Genomic DNA, 23134 nt, shown 5'->3' with positions numbered 1-23134 from the left:
TGGGAAGATCAGAGTTCACCAAAGCCCAAAGATCGATGTTAGCAGTATCAGACATCACACAGTACAAAATAAGATTATGAGTTAGAAGTGGTTCACATTATAGATCAAGTTGAACAGTAATTCTCTTTGTATGCATTTCTTATGCCTATAGCACAATCAAGAGGCAAACAGACTGATCCAGAAATATAGAGAACTAAATCTTTTAAAAATAGAGACTATTCCATAGAATAAGTTGTTGGCCATTAATAGGATGGAGGATCTATTAAAGAGACTGTGTTAACATTACTAATGGACATTTCTAAACATTAGCTTCTCAAAACATTCAAGTTAGCAAGATAGTACCATTTCACCAAAAGTCTTCATTTTCTTTAACAAAGTAGTAACTGTGAAAAATATTTAAATCTATGCCACCTTTAACAGAAAGATGAAGTAAAAATGTATTTTGATGTTCAGAGTGAACCAATATGATAGGAAGAGTCAACTTTCCAAGCCTCATAGGCAAAAATATAATTAGAAAGCTCACCTGTGACTCAATGGAAAAATAAAACCAGGGTACACACACACACCATTACTACTTTTGCTTTTGTTTGCCTTATTTGAATACCTTTTATATGGTCATATTTTAATTTTTCATAATAAATTAGGAGTTAAGCATAAAGAGCTATTGAACTTAGAAATAAATATTCTAATTTTCCAATGATATGAAGACTATTGGTAAAGGGGTACTTTAAAAATATTCTGGCATGCAAGCCATTTAAGTATTACAACATTTTAAAAAAGTATTATTCTATGCTTTATTATCAGATTATTCATCATTTGAAGAAGACACATGATGTAACAATATTAAAGTCTACATACAGAACACTCTTTAGTTAGTATCAATTAACTCTAAACACAATTTCTCTTTTCTTAGAGTTCTTGCTATGATTTATGAACATTGAATTTCAAAGAGAATGAAGTGGTGGTCGACCATTGAGTAAAAGACCTTGGGACTTCTTGACCCTGCTTCTTAGTAACTATGTAACCGTGGACAATTCAATCTCTCTGAATGTAATGAAGACAGTCTTTGCTATACTGCCCTGCCTTGCCCGTTTATATAAGGATCAAAGTCAAGTTTCGAAATGTAGAACCACTGTCTGCTATGTGTAAGATGCTAAAAGAACACAATGATGATTAAAACCAAAAATTTAGGAGCATTTGTGAATTGGAAACTTACAATAATATATTTCAGTTTATGTAAATTGTCTCCAAACCACATACAACAAATTAGCCAATGACTTCCAGTCTGGACACCCAATTAACTAGATTAGAAATGCTTCTTAGCATAATTCAAAGTGAAGATATGTTCTATGAATATTAGCTTTAAAATGATCCAATAATAAAAATATTCAGAAAGATATTTTATTGATATGAGACATTTTAATGATTCATCTGTATGGGAAACTTTGTACCATATCATAGCAAAATTTCTAAGAGTTTAATTTCTAAAGGTCTGCATATTAATGAGTTTTATGCCAAGTCAATTTTATGTATCAGGCCTCATCTACTAATTTTCAAATCATGTACTTAAATTTAACTGAAAAAGAAACTGAAGGTAGGTTATAGAGTCAACTGGTATATTTTAATTCTAATTTCCACTCAAAGTTGCTCTCTTTACCTATTGTAAAATCACAGAGGCAAGGTTTAAATAACTACAATTTGATCATGTTTAACAAATGGCAAGTTGTTCAATTGACTTTAAACGTGTTGGGGCTATTTTGCTCTTTTTTATGCAAATACATTCTTGTATTGCAAGAATAAAACAAAACAAAAACTTATCTAGCAGTCCAGTCTAGCAATGATCAAGGCAGCAGAATTCTAGGCAAGTTAGACAGAATAACAGTGAAAATTGCTTCAAAGTACCCCCTCATCTTGTCTTTATCTTGTTGATAGTTAAATCACTTTCATGGCCTTAATCTACTCAAGGACATCCACGAGGAAGAATGTAAGACAATGTTATTAGGGATTGATGGAGATGCGAGGTTAACAAAAAGTAGAAGAGAAAGAAGGAGGTGGAGAAGGAGATGAAGAGGGAGAAGTAGGAGGTGGAGGAGAGGAAGAAGAGGAGGAGAGGGAGTAGAAGGAGAAGAGGAATAGGGGAAAGAGGAGGAGGAAGAGGAGTCAGAAGAAGAGGAGGAGGAGAAACTGGAGCTAAGATCTAGCTAGCTATAAGACTGCTAACACGATAAAAGCAGTTTTGCTCCAAAAACTTATCCAGAGATCAGATCATAAACATTAAAGTTTTGTGCAAAAATTATAGGGTGCTACTAGTAGAAGAGACATTTATCTTGAGTAATGGGGAGTCCCACTCAGTCCCTAAGAGTATGCATGACTTTAAGTCACAACCTTAATAATTTTCGTTCTCAGTGTTCCTGTGTCAATAATGACCCTCTCTTTGACCAAACATTAAACCAGCATCTGTGAGACTTCTTTCTAGGTCTCACTCTAGCATACTCCTCCCCCTTTTTTGCATACCAAGGCCAGTTACAGACAAAATCTAACCAAATCAGTTTAGTACCTTTCAACCTCTAAATCTCCAATAGTTAGTTAGCATCTGATCGAGTTCCTCATTCCTTACTCTGATGTCTTAAGTCCTTGGCTTGCCTTTAGTGAGAATCACATGAAGTCAGTTTAAGACTCCTCCTGTGAGGAGAAGCCCTTGGTCATGCCAAGGTTGGAATCCCAGTGTGGGGGAATGTCGGGGGTGGGGTGGAAGTGAGGTAGATGGGGAGGGGAATACCCATATAGAAGAAGGGGAGGGGGAGGGGATGGGGGTTTATGGACAGGAAACCAGGAAAGGGAATAACATTTAAAATGTAAATAAAAAATAATCCAATAAAAAAGGACTCCTCCTGCTTTTAAGCACCTCTTAGTAAGTTTCAGTCAATAACTTTCTCTTTCGGTCCCTGGAAGTCTTTGTTCTTGTTTTATTGGGAGCTGGCTTATTTCCTTGTCTCTGTTATAATGGGGTCTCCTCTACCATAGTTGTCTTGATGAAATTTGTCTTCAGAGTTTGCATCTTAAGAAATTTCCTAATAATTCTTATACATACAACACTTTGCATATGTGTGCATGTATGAATAATATTCATGTGCATGGGTTGGTGTGGTAGAAATAAATCAAGAAATCAATTGACATAGGGATTCATGGGTTCCCCCTCTACAAACTATAGTAAATATTTAGTTCATTTAAAGAAAAAAGGTCTCCCCATTAGTGAATCAAGGACTGCATCATCTACAGAATCTGATAATCCATATTATTTATTATTAAAATGCTTTTCTGAATAAGTTTAATTTCATTGAATAAAAATTTAAGGCAATAATAAAAATACATTCTAACAAAGAGAAAGCATACTTTCACAAAATTGAGTACTTTAAAATTTCAATTAAAAATGACACAGAAGTATTAATTTTCAAGTATTTCATTTAGTTAATCTCCCTAATTGGATAATGTGGAATCATTCCAAGAGAAATACTTGGCAGTACAATACTCTGACAACTTGGGTCCAGGCCACTATTTAAAAACTGAATTGGCATATGCTCTTAAAATATATTTAAAAACTTGAAAGCATTAAACACACACACACACACACATTGATAAACAGGCACATATGTGTATATACACACATATATAATATGTACATAAATGCACAGGCACAATTTCAAATTTCATGCAGTTACTACTTTGGAGTTAAAGAGCTAACCTGGAGGACCTGGGTAGGGATGGAAGTTCACCAAGACCCAATGTCATCGTTAACAAAAAGGAAAATATCAAAACTGTTAGAAACATCAAGAAACTACAGCATTATACTAAATACTCTCAAGTTAAAGTTGAGTTTAATGATAGAACTCTCTGAAAGTCCATGTTCATGCATCTTATATAAACCAAACTATCTCTACTTAGCATTAATGTTAAAATAAAAACTGTACACGTGTTATAGTTTGAAAGTACAAAAATCATTTTTATGATGTTCTTTGTTATGAGCTCAAATTCAGAACATTTGACTCTAAGAAAAACTGATTTAACACTTTAATTTATATCTGCAGCTTATAAACAAATCAAGAAATCAAACATTCACTTGATGTGCATTCTTCTTTGGAGTACTTTGATTAGTCTTTAAAAATAGTGATTGCAAAAGCGTGTTTGTGACTACTGCTTTTCTGTTATTATTTTAAAGAAATGTTCACCTGAGAGCTCCATTCCTCGTCACAAATAATCACAACACTAATTAGGATGTAAAAGAATAATAGTTTGGTTTATTTGAATTATGACATGCAAACAAAGCAAGATACTGGCTTCAGTTCTTTACATCACATGCGAGACAGTTAAGGTGGCTGAGTTTTTTCCCTCCTGGTTTTCTTCAATTGTAAACAAAGAAAAAAACAACACCCTTCAGAAACAGTTAAGTCAGATCACCTTACATCTGACTTTGAAAATGATGCTCTGAATGCAGGACGTTCTGTTTAGTTCATGGTTTTAGGGCACATATTAGCAAAACCAAGTCCAATTCTTGCCATTTAAATATATTTTCTAGTTTTGTGGTACACTTTAGAAATGAATTAAGAATATTTGAACGATGAAAGATTATTGATTTGTTTCTTTCTATCTCAAATTTCTCTCCTTTAAAAAAACAATAAAGGCCAAATTTTCAGTTACCCAAAAAAATAAAATATTAAGTACCTCGAATGTCTTAATAAGCTCTCAACAGTGATTGAACTCAGCAACATTAACCTGGGGTGAGAACGAGCATTGCCCAATTAGCAGAATGGAATGGCACAGCAGAGGTACAAAATGAGATGTGAACCTTGGATGCAAAGTTGAACTACTGAGGAGTGAGCACAGGAAAGGGGAGGGGCAGACACGAGGTTTGAAGAGACTGTGAGCCAATTTGACCATGCTGTGATGCTGCAGACAAATGTGATTGCCTAGCTCCTAGAGATCAAGTTGTTGTTTCTTTAACTGTGCCTAGTGACATTTGCTGATCATGTGACAGAACCATAGCAACAGCTTCTGATATGGAACACAAGCATGTATTTGGTGATCTCTAGAATGATTTCTGTGGTGACATGCCGAGAAGCATACATTAAAAAAGGTGCAGGTTGCATTTTGATGCCAGGTTATCTTTAATAACAATAGTAAGAAAACCTCAACGTTTCCCCTTTTTCCATTTAAGATGAACTCTAAGTAAATAACATATGCATTGCTGAAAAGAATGTATATTTTGGAATAAGCTAGGTATGAACCAAGCTATTTTATTAAAAGAAGTTTTCATGTGACAAATTCTAAACTCTTAAAGATTGAATAACCTGCCAGCAAAATTAACTAACTGAACTGGTAAATGGACCATTTCTTGTACCACACACAATCATACCTGGTCTCCCAGGAGGGCCTTGAGGCCCAGGGTTTCCTTTGGGACCTTCCAAAGATGGGCCAGGAGAACCAGGGGGACCTGGGGGACCTGGCATACCAGGGAATCCCTGAAAGCCTGGTTCACCCTTTGAACCTGGAAGGCCAGGATTTCCTGGAAGGCCAGGGGCTCCTCCATCACCCTTTTGACCTGTAGAAGTAAAGCAAAATTAGGGATACATTCAATAATACTGAATGCTGAATTATTAGCTCGCCTTTAACCCTAAAGTTATTTGGTAAGCTAATAAAATTCACTAGGGTAAATTTACTTCAAACACACAAAATCTATTCTCTTTATTAAACACATGTAACTGTCATCAGAAGTACTTATGAGCAATGGAGAAATAATGCTGGCATCATTTGTATTAGGATACAGAGCAATGAAAACATGACCAGGAGTTATGAGGGAAAAAGATAGACCAAATACAAAAAGCGTAAAAATGTCTTCAAGAATGAGTTCAAGATGAAGACAACTATCAAAGCTTTTGGTCTAATTTTGAGACTAGTGAAACTCAATGATTCCTATTAAATTCAGACCATGATACTAAAAGTTTATAATCACAATCTAGACAAACTGCTCTTGAAATTTTATTATAAAACACTAATACTTATGAGCCATAAAACAGTGGCATATTAAACGTTCATGAAAAGGATACTGGAAATTGTAGGAGATTGAATTTTTGTTTGAGAAAAGCTTCTATAGAGCTGACAATGATCATTTCAAGGTATCAACATGCATATCTGTAGTTACTCAGATCCAAGTTAAGTGTTCACAACTTATTTTAAGATCACATACTGGGGGTTGGGGATTTAGCTCAGTGGTAGAGCGCTTGCCTAGCAAGCGCAAGGCCCTGGGTTCGGTCCCCAGCTCCGGAAAAAAGGAAAAAAAAGATCACATACTGAAGAGGGAAGATAGATATGTATCCACACATATGTAACCCCACACACACCTGGGAATTCTGGATAGCCCAGGCCCAGGGATCCATAGACTATTTAACCCTCTTGCTTCAGTCTCAGGTGTACGTCATCATGTATAGCTCATGGATGAGTTTTCAAGAAACATTTTTACTCTTGGTATGTATTTATATAGACGTGCCTCATATGCTACTCTGATACTGCTTTTGCAGAGAGAGAAGAGTGATTTTTCTGGACAAACGAAAGCTTCTAAATTTTCCGCAATTTTCTCCTGTTTTCTGTATCATGTTCTTAGTATTTATAGTATGAATGAAAAGCTATTTATTGAATTTTCTAAAAGGATGCCTTTTCTTCCTAACATAGGCCATTAGCAAGGAATAAGAGTACCATAAAAGTAAGTCAAACTTTATGTTTTTTTAAAAAAATTCAGATGTAATAGTAAAGGGTAGAGGCAGAGAAATAAATGAACTGGAGAATATTTTCATTTTACCGGTAAATATAACTTGTTTTGTTAAGGTTTACCAGAAAGTCCTGGGAGTCCAGGAGGTCCTGGGATTCCAAAGCCTGGTTGACCTGTTAATGTAAAAAAAAAAAAAAAATCAAATAGATAATAATGGCTGATTGTTGAGGTTTCTTCTAATAACTCTTTTTTTTAACAGAGTGAATATCTTTGTATTTACTTTCATCTTTGTTAACATTGCTTAATTTCCATTTTTTAAATCTTTATTAACTTGAGTATTTCTTATTTACATTTCGATTGTTATTCCCTTTCCCGGTTTCCAGGCCAACATCCCCCTAACCCCTCCCCCTCCCCTTCCTTATGGGTGTTCCTCTCCCCATCCTCCCCCCATTGCCGCCCTCCCCCCAACAATCTAGTTCACTGGGGGTTCAGTCTTAGCAGGACCTAGGGCTTCCCCTTCCACTGGTGCTCTTACTAGGATATTCATTGCTACCTATGAGGTCAGAGTCCAGGGTCAGTCCATGTATAGTCTTTAGGTAGTGGCTTAGTCCCTGGAAGCTCTGGTTGCTTGACATTGTTGTTCATATGGGGTCTCGAGCCCCTTCAAGCTCTTCCAGTTCTTTCTCTGATTCCTTCAACGGGGGTCCTGTTCTCAGTTCAGTGGTTTGCTGCTGGCATTCACCTATCTAATAACTCTTATATGTTATATCAAACATGCTGAAGATTGACTTATTTTTAGTCCCCTCTCTCCTTAACCCTGTTCTCACTCCATTCATTTTCCCCTGTCCTCCCCACGTATTCTTTTCTTGGACAGACCCAGGGCTTGCACAAACCGGAAACATGTGTTACCACTGAGTTAATGCTCTTCTCCAGAAGACCACTTCTAACATAGAAGGGTTGCAATATAAGCAAACTATAGGGATCGGAGTTTCAGCTCAGCTGCTCTTGCAGAGGATCTGGGTTTAGCTCTCTAAAGCCACACGCTGCTTCAGAACCAGTTCCAGGGCATCTGACACCTTCTTCTGGCCTCTGAGTTCACCAGGCAAGCACACGGTATTCATACATACACGCAGGCAAAACACTCAGACACATAGAAAACAAACTTATTTGGAGATTGGTATAGGATTATTCCTTATGTTATCACTATATAATTGATATTTATCAGTTATTCTAGAAAGGAAGCTACAGAGCTGGCAGGATGGCTCAGTGGGTAAAGATGCTTTCCACTAAGACTGATAACCTTTAGTCAGTCTGCAGTCATTTTGAAAAGAACACACACACGCACACACACGCACAAGCTGTATATGTGATGACCCGCAGAAATACTTTGTACATAGATGAAATGCATAAATAAATTACAGGTTGAACAAAAACAGGTTGAACAATGAAAGAAACACTTGGAAATGGCTGGGTCAGTTCTTGAAAAAGGAAGTGGACAATATAAATAACTTGTTCAGACAAAAGCAACTTATTCAACAAACATGAGCTACTATCTTTTGGATGCCATTAAAGAATTAGGAAGGGGAACCGTAGAAAAGTAAAAGGAAGGCAGAGTTTTACTATAGTTTTAAAAGGACCAAAGAAGGCCATGAGGAAATTAGAAAATTAAAAAGAAAATGAAACAAAGTCTCTAGTACCTGGTTCTCCCTTTTGTCCTGCTGGTCCAGGAATGCCATCTTGACCTGGCTTGCCTTTTTCACCAGGAGGTCCTGGTGGTCCAGGACGCCCTCCACCACCTAAAGAAAAGCATTCCAGTTATCCTGACCCTTTCAGCTTCCTTCCACATTCGTCTCTAGTCTTCCTATGAAAGCTCCAAAGAATTCTCCCTAAAAGTAACAAAGTGGGCTGGAGAGATGGCTCAGTTGTTAAAAGAGCACAGGTAGTTCTTCCAGAGGATTCGAGTCCCAGAATCCACATCAGGTAGCTCATAACCCCCCTGTAATTCCAGCTCCAACATACTGACACCTATAGCCTCCATGCACACCCCCCATAAAAACAGACAAAAATCTGAAACCTCAAAGAAACAAGAGCTTCTGAAAGGCTCCTCTAAATCTTACAGAACAAAGAATAAACCAAGGTGATGATGAGCATAAATAATAATATAACTCATTTTAGTATAATTTCAGAATAGTCAAGAGGAAAGGTGTAAGGAGCGACGAGGTGCTTTACAGGTATGGGCCAAGACAGGGGAATTACTTAAAAGTCAATACACAAAATTATTGCTACAACTTAGCCTTCAAAGGGAGAATTACCCTCCCCAGCAAATGTGAGCCTGAACAATAATGCTTACTAGAGATAAATTTTGGTAATCTTAAAATGAAATTTATTCAGTTCATGCCCAATATGAAGTGATAAGTGAATGAGCACCATTTTTCTTCTTCAGAGCAAAGAACAGATTTGACTATGAAAAACCTTAGTCTTACAGAACAGCAACACTGTCTGTCTTCATACTTACCTACAGGACCAGGTTCTCCTGGAAGGCCAGGGTTACCAGGAGGACCATTCATACCCTTTGGTCCAGGAAGCCCTGGTGTTCCTAGAATAAAAGCCTCCGTTTGAGAATTAAAAAAGTAAATTCCTTTATGAGCTATAATTCAAGCTTAAATTTAGAGAATTAGTATTGAAATAATAATAAAGACCAAAAGTGAATCCAAAACATGCTGATGTTTGCTGGATCATTTCAAAATAATTTGACAGGAATTGATATGTTCATAAATATAAATATAATTCCAATGATACTGTACTGGTAACAAAGTTTTTAGTATTCCATTCAACACTTGGTTTTAAATACAATCATCTGTTGTTGGACATGATTTTGTTGCCAAGGTTTAGGTATAATTAATAAAGTGGCTATGGATGTTTTGCATTGCCAAGAGTGGAATTTCTAGGTCAGACTAAGATTTGTTTTGTGTTTTGTTAAAAAATTAGTGAGATACTATTTCAGATTTAAAAGAGCAATGTATGAGATAGCCAGTTGCTCAGATCTATGCACAATATATGTTGTAATATCAATTGTTTTTAAAAAACAACATCCACAGAGTTAACCATGTGATTTTAATGTGTTGATTTCCATAGTTTATGACATTGCTCACCTTTTCATGTACTGACTGGCCATCAGCATATATTATTTTGTGAAATATCAGTTCAATATTTTTCTCATTTTCAAAAATTGGATTATATTTCTTCATATTGAGTTATAGGAGTTATTTATATTTGCCAGATTCCTCCCTGTCACATATGTCAATAGTTTTTAATCTTTAGATGTCCTCTTTTTTTTGTAATAGCTTCCTTTGATAAGAAGCGTTTTACATTTTACTTAAATTAAATCTTTCAATTATTTTCTTTTGACGTTATTGTCTTTTGTATTTTAAGAAAACTTCAGTGATGTCCAGAGAGATGGCTCAGCTATTAAAGGATTGGCTCACAGTGAAAACACTAAGCAACCTTCTTTAAGTAGCCTTTACTTTCCATAAGTGAATGGTAAAGAAACTTTATTCAGGTCATTTTATTGCATAACATGTATCTTTTTCTATGTTCTCTTATATTACTAACTTACTAATCTTTATGCAAGTAGCATACCACCTCAGTCACACACCTGGAGATCAGCAAGTGCAAGCACACTCACAAAGCTTTTTCAGTGAAGGGTTTCCTTTCTCCATACTATTTTGAATATTCAATCCCCTTTCCACTTTAGAATTAGTTTTTAATATTCTCTTTCTCTTTTTTGACTTATTTTATGTGTATGAGTGTTTGCCTGTAGTGTGTGTGTGTGTGTGTGTGTGTGTGTGTGTGTGTGTGTGTGTACTACATGAGTGCCTATTGCTCTGTAAAGTAAAAAAAAAAACTGTCAAATGGCTCCGAACTAGAGTAACTGAGGGTTATGAGCCAATATGCAGGTGATAAATATTGGCATGGGTCTGCTACAAGAGCAATCAGTTCTCTTAACCTATGAGAGAATGCACTAGCCCCTGTTTTTGAATTGTTTGGGTTATGAACTGGAATCACTTTGAATTGATGGGCCACTCTTGTGACAACTCAAATTAAAACATTTCTATTCCATGAATATGCTATATGTATCATAATATTCATAATATACTTATTTTCATTTAATATAATTATCAAATAATATAATTATTTTCATTTATTTAGGTATTTAAATTTTCTTACAGAATGTTATATTATTTTCAATGAACAGACAGTACAAACATTTCATTAAACATACCCTTAAATACTAGAGGTACTAGAGGCCATCTAAGATTGTATAAACATACAAGGGTCTCTTGCTTTCAAACAATTTTTAAAAAGCTCTCAAAAACATATGAAAGTGAACACGAGCAGTCAGCATTCGGAGTGGAGAAAAAAATGAAGTCTAGCTAGAAGAGCAGTGTTTTCATTTTCTATTGTTTTACAAGAGATTACACCAAAACAGTCGTGCCAATCTTTACTCAGTCTCTATAGGAAATAGTGCAGGCAAAGCTGGGGCAAGTCTTCTGTTTAGTGATTCAGATAAACGAATCTGTATCTGTGTGGCTCAGTTCTTATTTGGAAACTTCAAAGAAAGATCAAATTCGAGCCTACTCAAATTAGGTGTCTTGTGATTACAGAACTCAAGTTGGCATTTCTTTGGACGATTTTTGGTGAAAATCATTCTTTTGCAGGCTCCTCCCATTCACCCCCTCCAGATCTTTTCCATCTGAGTAAGGGAGATCCTGTCTGAAATCTCGTACATTTGGACTCGCTCTGATTTGCCTTCTGCCATGAATTGGAGGAAATGCTCTGCTTTTAGACAGCTTATTTGAGGGCTGGAGAGATGGCTCAACAGTTGAGAGCAGTTGTTGCTCGTGTCGGGGGTCTGGGTTTGATTTCCAGCACTCACATGCTGGCTCACAACCATCCCTAATTCCAGTTTCAGGGTATCTGATGGCCTTTCTTAACCTGAACAGGTACAAGTAACATATCTAGTGAATATAAATATATACAGGGAAAAAACTCACATACATGAGATCAAATAAATCTAAAGAGCTTACATGACTATATGAGACACGCAGAGCATGTTTTTATATTAAAATAAATCAGTTTGAGAGTTTTCTATTTTCGATGTCACCCTCCATCAGGACCTAGATTAGTCTTTGATTCAAAAACAAGGAACTGCACATATTCATGGGGGGTGCACCTTAGAAATCAATGATATAATTGAATAATAAAGGGACAATAAAAATTTCTAATGAATGACAGCAAATTGTACTGGCAATATATTTTCATAGATGAAAACATTACATATAATATTTCAAAGGAAATAGCTCCACAATCAGCACAAATTAAAAGGAAAGCCCATATACAGGTCTAGGAGCTACACTTAAGGCTAAGGACAATGAAAATTGCCCAATGTAATAAAGCCTAAATTCCAACAATATAAGATCAAGTTGATTCTCAGGAAATGAATGACTTGATATAATAGTCAACATTTTTACAAAGAAATTTAAGAGAATCTGGAATCCCTATACATAGCATCTATAACATTCAGTGAATGTGATAGTTTGAATGAGCATAGCAGGTGCTCTACCACTGAGTTGCTTCTCTAGCTTTTCAGCAACTCCTAGAACAGTGATCTCAATGTGAATCTCCTCTGAAGGCTTGAGAATTTGAGTTCTTAACCCCGACTTGATACTATTTGGGGAGGCTTAGGAAGTGTGGTCCCTATGTATGCTTGATCCTTCTGGTGTTAACAGTTTCTTCATGAGAATTTGGAGTAGACTCATTGAACATATTCCAAGCCACAGTTCAGTGTATTAAAGGAAAGGTCCCGTGCATTTTGAGAATGAGATAATCTACAACCTCCTTTGGTGTTTACATGGAAAAAAAATAAACACAAAGGAGTTGTAGCTTATCTCATTATATATACATACATATGTATATATTATATATAATGACTCAGTTTTAAGTAATTATATGTCATATTACCACTTTTCATTTATGGTTTGTAAGACCGTAAGTCTTTAAATATTTGATGAAAAAGCATTATATTTTGAGAGTTCATGACAAAAAGTGAACAACTTCTTGAAAAAAACCACAAATCTTTTAAAACACCCATTTTAGAGTTAGCAAACAACAGCTTTGGAGCTGAGATTAAAAGAACTAAAATTATTTAAAAATTAGTACACAAAAATTCTATACAATGATTTCTTTTTAAAAAGAATTATTTTATGTATGAGTATAAACTGTAGCTGTCTTCAGACACACCAGAAGAGGGCATTAGATCCCTGTATAGAATGCTGTTTGCTGCCATGCGGTTGCTGGGAATTGAACTCAGGACCTCTGGAAGAGCAGTCAGTGTTCTTAACCACTGAGCCATCTCTCCGGTCCCCACAATGATTTCTTTTATGAAATGAATCCACAATCTTTCTTCCTTCTTAAATACACAGGGGAAGATCACAAATGAGCTGTTGCTGAAGTTTCTAGACACCAGCAAGTCAAAATTTTGTTTACGTTTTGTTACATTTTTGAGGTAGTCGCTAAACAATCCATTTTGTAAAGCCCTGGTTCTTCAAAAATACTATGAAGGTGACATTAAAATTTCCCTTTAAAATAGCTCAACTAGTTTACTCCACAAATTTAAAATGTGACAAATATTTAAAGATGCTTCCAAAAGAATTTAATACTCTATGGAACTAATGCAGGGAGTAGAAGGTATTGGGAGGGTAGTCTGGCAAGAGTGATGAGGGTAAAAGAAAATGTTTGAAATTGGTTTGTTTGGTGGACTCTTAAGTCTATATATATGTACAAGTATAAACTTATTCACAGACCAGAATACTTGCGTACTTTTTTCTACATATGTTATACTTCCATTTAAAGGTTAAGAGAAAAATAACTAAAGACCTATCCATGCCACTGTGAAATTTGGAAGCCAAACTAATATTACACAGAAGCCATGAAGCAAGAGATAAAGCAATCTACTGGACTACCGTGCTAAGTCTCTTTGCATGAATGACTCAGTTCTTGTCCTCTGTATGAACACTGGAATTGTTCTACCAACAGCTTCCAGCTGCATGCCTATAGAGAATCAGCAGCAGGCAAGAGTACATGATCACATGCAAAAATAGTAAAGGCTCCACCAAACAACTGTCTCTGCCCACAGGGTATTGTCCTGCTGAGTCAACAACACTCATTCTCTCATTCTCATTTTAAATAAATAGGTATGTGAGCAGATAAAAGGTTAACATTCTACCTTGATGTTATGCTGCTAGCCAGTACAGGACACTAGTCTATCAAAGAAGAGGTTGCTTCCAATACTAATTAGAGTAGAAAAGAAAGGAAAGGAACACCTACCTGGGAATCCGGGCAGGCCGGGTTGACCTTTTGCTCCAGGGCTTCCTGGTAAGCCAGGCAGACCAGCCTCGCCCATAGAACCTTTGATACCTGGGTTTCCTGGATATCCAGGCAGACCAGGTTCACCCTGAAAACATAAATAAAGACAAAACCAAAGTCTCTTGATGACGTTGATTGTAAAACAACAGACTATTATTTATAAGGCTTTTACTATGTGCTAGAAATTCTCCTGAGTGTTTTATACAAATTGCTTCCAGTAATTATCACAGCAGTTTGGTGAGATGCATCTGTCATCTCCACTGATAAATGACATGGCCAAATCTCAGAGAAGTCAAGAGCCGGAGGCCTTTAGTAAGTAGCTGAATTAAGATTTGGACTGAAGTCTATCAGATTCCAGAGCTCAGGCTATTCCTGTGCTATGTGGCTATATCAGTCTCACTAATCCTTACCAAAGCTATCAGGAAAATAGCATTGCCATGTGAATGCTATAGCGATGCTGTTAGCAAGTGGTAGAATCTGAATTTTGACTTTAGAACTTGTAGTACTCACCAAAATGTTCTTTAATGCAATGTTAATGCTTATTCTAAGCCAGTAACTACACTAGGTTCTATTGAAAAAAACCTGTTGTTTTTCATCTTACCAGTTCTTCAGTGGGCATCTAATAATCTGTATCTTTCATGAAATCATTCTTGACAAGCAATCTATGTGGATCATGGGGGGCATGTAGCCAAAAATAGCTATGAATGTAGCTCAATTCAAAATAAAAAAAACACATAAGCATTATAAGACCTTTCTATCTTTTGGAAATTTCATTTTATTGTTCTTGACCATGAACTTTATAGATAGAATGTCAAAAGGCTGGATACACATGTGATAGTTAGAATCATATTCCTTCATGACTGTGACAGTTTCATATATAAATTATAAATTTAATTTCATTCAAAATGTATTTGTGGCCATAGGCTATACACATATTGCTATTTTTCCTCAATGAATATTTGCATTATATTTCTTGCAGCATAGACTTTAGAACCCCTGCCCGCTTTAAGAGTTTTAAAAGTTTTCCTCAATACTGATGCCAGCAGTGTACCACTATCATAAATGTTGACCCCAGTACTCACTGCTTTGCTCATGACAATCATAGCTTCCTCAATAGCACAGTAAGTGTTCAATATTGTTTAGAGAATGTCTCCTTCTTATACTTGTTTGGGTGAATAAGATTTGCCATTTGAAACACTTGTATTCTATAGTATGGTAATAGTTTTTTAATTAGTGATCCATTTCCTTACTTTTTTCTTGACCGTTAATAATGTTGGACCGAGCATGTATGTATTGTTTTCTGAACCTTTATGAATCAAACATATGGCATATTTTGGGGGCACCAAATAGGTATCGAGTAATAACTTTGCTAGAATTGGTTTCACAGTAGATGTATATGCAGATAATCTAAGTGCTCTATCATGGAGCTTTGTCCTAGCCTGGCCTTAACTATTTATGAATGAATTAAATATATATACCCAAATAAAACATAAAAAGATATTCTAATATTTAGTTAGGGGCAAACCTGTAAGGTACCCAACCCATTTCTATTTATGATAAGTAAAGTATGTTCAATTCTACAAATAATACCAGTCTCTAAGCTGTATTACCTCTGTCCTTTAACACAATTTTTATTACCCTGCTGGCAAGTAAATTTTAAATACTTCATAAAGATTTCTGAAATGCATTAAATTTACTAGCTTATGCTTTATCTAATATTCACTGGGGAAAGTATGAGTTTCAGAAAGGATAAGCTTTAAGGAATAAGGAGGAGAGGATTGAGAAAATCAAAAGATCAGACCAGGAGTCTCATGCATTTCCATAGGAAAACAAAATTCAAGTCAATTTCTGTTTTCAGCCAAGCTACGAGTGACTTGAATACATTCAAGCTCCACATTTTTGCATTCATTCTACCAGCTTTGATGTGGTTTTTGAAAATGAAGCATAGCAAACTTACAGAAGACTGATATTAGGACTGTTTGTAAGGTCACTGTGTTGTGTCACATCTGGTTTGTGCAGAATAGGAACTCCATTTAATACCTTTTCTCTTGATAAAATTCATACTGGCTAGCTAAGTATGTTGACCAAAGGTAGTCGTCACCATGTCTTAGCAATATTAGCATCTTATCTTCCAGCTAAATCTACATCTCAAGACATGTCTTATTTTATAGATAATATCAAAGTTAACAGGAAAGCTCATCTTTGCCTTTTTGCCTGAATTCTTAAAATTGAAGAAGCAATGTTAGTAGGAAAAACAAAAACAATAACTGGAAAATTTTTGATTGAATAGGACAAAACCCATGTTCTTCTGAGTGGTAACATTAACCATACAGTGGTAGCCCTCAGTTGGAAGCTGTAGTCCTTATCAGGTGATGCATTTTTAGTGCTCTAACCACACACATAGATGATGGCTACTACCACAGAGAAAACATTCCACTTCTACCTTAGACTGAGAAAGGTAATGAAAGATGGCCAAGCAAGGTTCTATACCATCCAGGGGCCTGCTCTCAGCTATGTACCCCCCCCCAAAATACCCTCACTCCTATGCTTACCACAGCTCTATTCAAAATAACCAGAACGTGTGTCCACCAACAGACAAATGGATAAAGGAGATGCTGGGCAGTAAATTTTAGAGTAAGCTCTAAAATAGCGAGTCACTTATGACAACATGGATGGAGCCAGGGAAGGTTATGCTCATTGAAATCAGAGAAAGATAAGCTCTGAGTAGAATCTGGTTACTAGAGATTATGGAAAAGAAACAGAAGAGACCAGCAGAGGGTTTGGGCAACTATGCAGTCAGTGCCAGGTAGCTGAAACAAATTTACATGTTTTGTAACACTGCATGGTGAACAAAATGAATAAATCTCAGTGTTTCTAAAACATAGTTTAAAAGAACCAGGAATTTAACACTGTTTTCTGGACACAGTAGGACAGTTGTCCACATGATCTTTAGCAGTTATGACAGCATGTGCAATACTCGTGTAAAGTAGAGCCAGAGAAAAAGCCCAGCAGAGAGTGTACGTGTGTTGTGGGGCGTGGACATGAAGCCCCGCCCCTTGCTAAGGAGTTAGTGGTGATTCATGGATGCTGGGAGAGGAACAGCCAGCTTTCTTCAACAAAGCAGCCCCTGAGAGGTTGCCCACGCTCTATCCAGTATATGGTCCTTCACCCATGCACAGATAAGCTCACTTTTTTAATAACAAGAAATTGGTGGGAGATAATGGAAAGAAACAATGAAGCTGATTTGATTAAAAATGCATACATGAAATTCTCAAACAATAAAAGATGACGGGAACTGTCTATCCAATGTATACTCAAATCAGAACATTATCATGTTTTATTTACTATTTTCTTATAAATGTATATAAGTGGAATGTATCAACCAAAATATAAAAGAAAATCCAAGAAAAATCAGTTGATATAGATTATTTAAATAAACGTTAGGTACGGAAATTTGTACATATTAAATGCATACATACTTACGAGTCTGGATGCAAGCATGTAATCATGATATTATCCAAGTGGAGTTACTGCCAGTATTTTCTTTCTCACTCCCTCTCTTGTGTGTGCATGTGCATGAGTGAGTGCATGACTGTGTGACTGTTTGTGTGTGTGGGTGTGGGTGTGTGTGTGCATGCCCCCTGCCCCCATTTGTTTTGTACTAACAGTGCTTTAAAATGCTAGAAGAGAGAATTCAAGACCAGCCTGGGCTACATAGTACGTTCCAGGCCAGTCTGAGTTACAAAGTGAGAATGCATATCAAAAACATACCAAAAGCAAAACAAACCAACCAAACAAAATCTACATAGCACACATGTAATATTAATTTGAACATTTTAACACGAGCAATACTGTTGATCATACGTACTCTATTGTGCCAGAGATTGCTGGACTTTAATCATCTTGCTTAAATGAAGTTTTGAACATGCTAATCAACACTGACACTTTAGCAAAATAAGGAGGAGAGAGTGTAAAATGAGTGCTTCAGGTTTTCTGTGTATTTAGTTCTTCCAACTGAGGCAGCATTATGTCAACAGGGAAAACTGATAAATAATCCTGCAAAGCTGCTTGGCCAGGCCAATTAGTACCACGCATGATTTCATACATGTATGGGAAAGGGGATGGACATAGAAAAAACACAGCCCTGTATTTAAGATGATGCTTTTAATATTATCTTTTACTGCTCAAGAAGAGATTATTTATTGAGAAAAGGGAAGGAACAGAACCTTTGCTCAGAACAAGCCTTATCATCCTGGAGTTTGTTTACTGAAGAATTAGAAATGAGCACAGTTCAAGTAAAGCTGCACCTTCTCATGAGAATAGGATTGATTACCTTTGGACCAGGAAGACCAGGGAGACCAATGCCTGAAACTCCAGGTTCTCCTTTACTTCCTTTCTGGCCAGGCAACCCGGGAGAGCCAGGTTGTCCAGGACCTCCAGGAGGTCCAGGAGGCCCATCTACACCTTGAGGGCCTGTTGAAAATATGAAATGTATAATATTTAATAGGAGAGTCTTTACTCATGTCAAACCTAAGATGAATGTGGCCTAGCAAAACTATCTTTGGAAAAAAATTCTGCAAACTGAGTATGTATAATGAGCCTCTCACATAGGCTTATGGAACAACCTATTCCTAAGTAAACTTTGCGAGTGCTAAGTTTTTAATTTCTTAAAATTCTGTCTTTTATTACTCATAACTATTTTTGTAGTTATGATGTATACATTAGGTATTTTATAGAGTGTCTTACTCTGATTCTACCAATGCTCAGGGATCATATATACTATCACTTAACTACATATCCAGACCTTATTCTTAACATCTCTTCTGATAAAAAGAGTGGGGGGGGGGCTGGGGATTTGGCTCAGTGGTAGAGCCCTTGCCTAGGAAGCGCAAGGCCCTGGGTTTCGGTCCCCAGCCCCGGGGAAAAAAAAAGAGGTGGGGGAAGGAAGTTGGGTCATAGGTCAGTTGGCAGGGTGCTTGCCTTGTATGAATAAAGCTGTAGGTTCAATCCTCCATACATTATAAACATGGCATGGGATCAAGCATTTCCAGTCCCAGTATTTGTGGGATAGATACCAGAGGACTAGCTATATAGCAAGTTCAATGCTAGTCTGTGCTACATGAGATGCTGTCTCAAAGGCTGGGGGAAATGGTGAATATTAATAGGACTAAATGCCTGCAACTTTTTCATCACTTACCAGGAAAACCCATGTCGCCAATGTTTCCTTTAGGTCCAGGAGGTCCGGTAAGTCCTGGTGGACCAGGGAGACCAGGAGTACCTTTGGGACCTAGAAAAGTAATGTGGATAAAATTAAAGCAAAGAAGTGGCATCATGGAATTGGAAAAATTAATTTCATTGTATTATAGTCTATAGACATAAGTCAGTGCGAAATGGGCAAGGAGTCCTCCAGAAGTCTCTTTAGTATCGTACTAGAATATAATTATGCTAATACAGATCTTTAAATTCAACCTCATAAAAATAAAGGCAATTTTATTGAACACCTTTGTTCTTCTAAACTGATTCCATGCATTTGATGTTCTGTTTGTAGCACATGTCTAACTACCCACTTTCTGTTCTCCCAGATAAATCCAATATAAGAATGTATAATAAAACTTCAGGTTTGCGTCATGACAGCACCCCATTATGATAGGCCTGAGAGAGAGATAAGGTCTCCTGGGTCGATGGAAAGGTGCTAGATTGATCTGGATGTGTTTGAGGACTCCACTTGGAACATCACGGGTGCTTGGGATGAGCTATGTGATTACCAGTGCTAGCATACATGTATTTTTGTTCATGTATTTCACAGTGACTTCCAGCTTTAGGTAAAGAATGCAGAAGATGTTGCACAGAAACCAGGAGTGAATCCATCTTTCTGACTCCATCAAGACAATGTGGTATGAATAAGATGGCAAAGAGTTGGCCTTCAGGGCTCTTCTAAAAGGATAAAAACCAGCTGTTTTTTACTTCCTTGGGGTTAGATTAAGATAAAACAGCTGAACATTTTATGAGAAGTAAGATAAAAGCAAGGATAAAAATACCTGTTCACTGTAAGAGCATTTGGGCTGTAACATACTACTAGGAGGGCTGTGAAACTTTTATCCTTGAAATTTTTAAGAATTAAAATTGCAATAATCTGTTTTATATTGCAAAATAATGGACTTGTCTGATGTCAACAAATAATCAAAAACAACTGGAACAGGTGAATTATTCAGGCTTCTTACCGTATAATTGTATTTATATGTTAGAGAAGTTGAAATAAAATACAGCACCTTACTTGAATCAGGGTTCTAAATATATTATGTTGTGAGCAAAATATGAACCTGAATACGCAAAATAGAATGTCATATGTAACTTATCTGTTAAAACTTGGGTCAAATGTCAACAATTTTGTCAAGCCTAGCTGCAATTAGCATGAATAGTTCCAAATTATCACTAAACTGGATGTATAAAGACACAAATACTTCCTCAGGGATCTCTGTCAGTCATCTAAAGTCACAGTGGTGTATTTTACATACCTGGTAGTCCTGGTGATCCCGGCTGTCCACTCAGCCCAGGTTGCCCTGGGTCTCCAGGTAATCCCTGGTAGCCTTTTGGTCCGGAAAGTCCAGGAATACCTTCCAAAGATAAACATAAAATTCAAGTTAGGCTGATTCTTACTAATAAATTAAATGGATTTGCCAAAAAATCTGCTTAACGGTTGAACTGTACTTAAGTAAAAAGGAGACACTGGTGTCCTCTCTGTGTGTGTCTATCTCTCCATCTCTGTCTCTCTTTGTGTGAGTATGAGTGTGTCTATGTATGTGTGTGCCTGTGTGTGTGTGTATGCATGAGTGAGTGTGTCTATGCATGTGTGTGCCTGTGTGAGTGAGTGTGTATGTGTGTGTGTGTACATGTGTGTATATGTGTGTGTATGTGTTTGTGGAAGAGTGTGTGTTGGGAGACTGCTGAACTTAAACATTTCCCTAATTTTGTGCTCTGTGACAAGTTCTTTTTCTGACAGTTCAATTGATTTCCAAATCATGAAGATAAAGATAAAGTTCATAGGAAAAATGAAAAGATCACTAAAAGATGCAACAGACATCAACTTCAAGATGATGTCTAGGGAAGATAAAATGTTATGGGTAGAAACCATCCGAGACATAGCACTTGGGAGGATAAGGATGCTCGCCAGGGTGTGTGCTACATTTTGGGGATAATGTAACAAACTCTCTTAGAATTGGCACTGTTAGCTGCAGCTTCTTTGCCTCTACCATAATACAGATATGGATCGTGGATTATTAAGATGGCCCTCGAGAGTGATGGGGTGAAAACTAGCCTATCATCTGATTTGATCCCACGCACTTCAAACAAGAACAACGACAAAATAATGTTCAATGTCTGGCCCTGCTTTCCTGTATCAACAATAACAGTGGCCAAATTGATGGTAATTTGATATACTTTGAACTATTAGTTTCTCCATTTTTACTGTATTCCACCAAGGAATTCAGATCAGCCAAATAAAGTCAATTTTCTCTTTGTCCCTGTCTCAAAGTGTTTTATCATTAATAACCCTACAGTAGAAGTCAAGTATATTTTACTCTCCTATAATTTGCAAAGCCTGGTTAACAGATAAAAGATAATAGTCCCAGGAACTGGTAATTCACATGGGTATTGTAGCATATTCATATGTATACACATCAATCAAACAATCAATCAGAATCTGGGTTTTAAAAGAAGAGATAACAAGAAAGACATTTCATTCTTGTGATCCTAAATTTTACCTCTTTCAGTACTTTGAGAAAAACTTTAACATACAAAATTATTTTAAGGAAAATTTCCATTAAATCATGCCCATGAGAAACTCATAAAATATTTACACATATGCACTAGACACATATATTTACAACTGACAACATTGATAGAACACAAAATAGTAGCAAGTGCTTTCTCAAATAGTACCTTTCGTTTTTATAGAGATATCTATCTATCTATCTATCTATCTATCTATCTATCTATCTATCTCTCTATCTACCTATATCTATCTATCTATCTATCTATCTATCTATCTATACCTATATCTATCTATCTATCTATCTATCTATCTATCTATCTATCTATCTATCTATCTATCTATCTATCTATGGGTTTTGATGAACCATGTTTTTTTTACAATATTTTTACAATTTAAAACTTGTATACAACATGATACTATTCAGCATCATTTGGTTTCTAGGCGAAAAAAAAAGGAAAAAGAACCACCACATTTCATAAATACCAAATTTGCTGTTCTCAAATTATTGTGGCTATATACCATTTTCTCTTTCTATGCTTCTGTGGTACTTCTGGAAACCTGAAGTCTTCTTTAAGTCTATATTATTTATGAATGTATTTACTTATATATGTATTTATCTATGTCTGTATATACATGTTCATATGTTTGTTGGCACATGCAGGTACACACAGAGGCCAAAAGTTGAACTTGGATGTCTTCATAGATTGTCCACACCTTTGTTTATTGAGGACGAGTCTCTCACTGAACTCAAAAATCTCCCAGAGTTTGCTCATCTGTCTCTGACTCAAATGTGTTAAGATTATAGGCAGATGCCTGTGTTGCTTTTATCTGGTTTCTGGGATTCCAATTTCCACTTTCCTGCTTGCATGACAAACAATTCACTGAGACTACTCCCCAGCTCCCCAGATGTGCCTAAAAATCCCATAGCTCATGACAGGTAAATGACAAAGAACATATTCAAACAGAAATGTCAACAAGGAACATCATGAATCAAATGAAAATATTCAATACCAACATGTTACGTATCTAATTGACTTGTTGAATCCAGTAGCTCCAAGTTACTCTCTGGTAATTAAAAATAAACTGTTAGGGGCAAGGGAAGATGAGTCAGTAGGTAAAGGTGCTTTTTGAAAAGCCCAATGTTCAATCCCTGGAATTCACAATGTGAATGGAGAAAA

At 36.4% G+C, this 23134-nt stretch overlaps 1 protein-coding gene across 4 annotated transcripts in view; it reads right to left on the bottom strand.

The window, feature by feature from the left end:
- The window catches only part of Col4a5 (collagen type IV alpha 5 chain), a 197757-nt gene that overhangs the window by 21807 nt on the left and 152816 nt on the right, over positions 1-23134 (bottom strand). For 2 of the 4 annotated variants that reach the window (XM_087600278.1, XM_087600279.1), the window contains exons 34-41: positions 20701-20799; positions 19383-19472; positions 18519-18658; positions 14147-14273; positions 9276-9356; positions 8458-8556; positions 6883-6933; positions 5411-5596 (exon numbers count right to left, since the gene is read on the bottom strand). In XM_087600278.1, the coding sequence (XP_087456404.1) occupies positions 5411-5596; positions 6883-6933; positions 8458-8556; positions 9276-9356; positions 14147-14273; positions 18519-18658; positions 19383-19472; positions 20701-20799 (873 nt within the window). 4 annotated transcript variants of the gene reach the window in all.

This window comes from Rattus norvegicus, chromosome X (genome assembly GCF_021556685.1).
Source record: "Rattus norvegicus strain SHRSP/BbbUtx chromosome X, alternate assembly SHRSP_T2T, whole genome shotgun sequence".
NCBI classification, from domain to species: Eukaryota; Metazoa; Chordata; class Mammalia; order Rodentia; family Muridae; genus Rattus; species Rattus norvegicus.
This window is presented reverse-complemented; position numbering and strand designations above follow the sequence as displayed.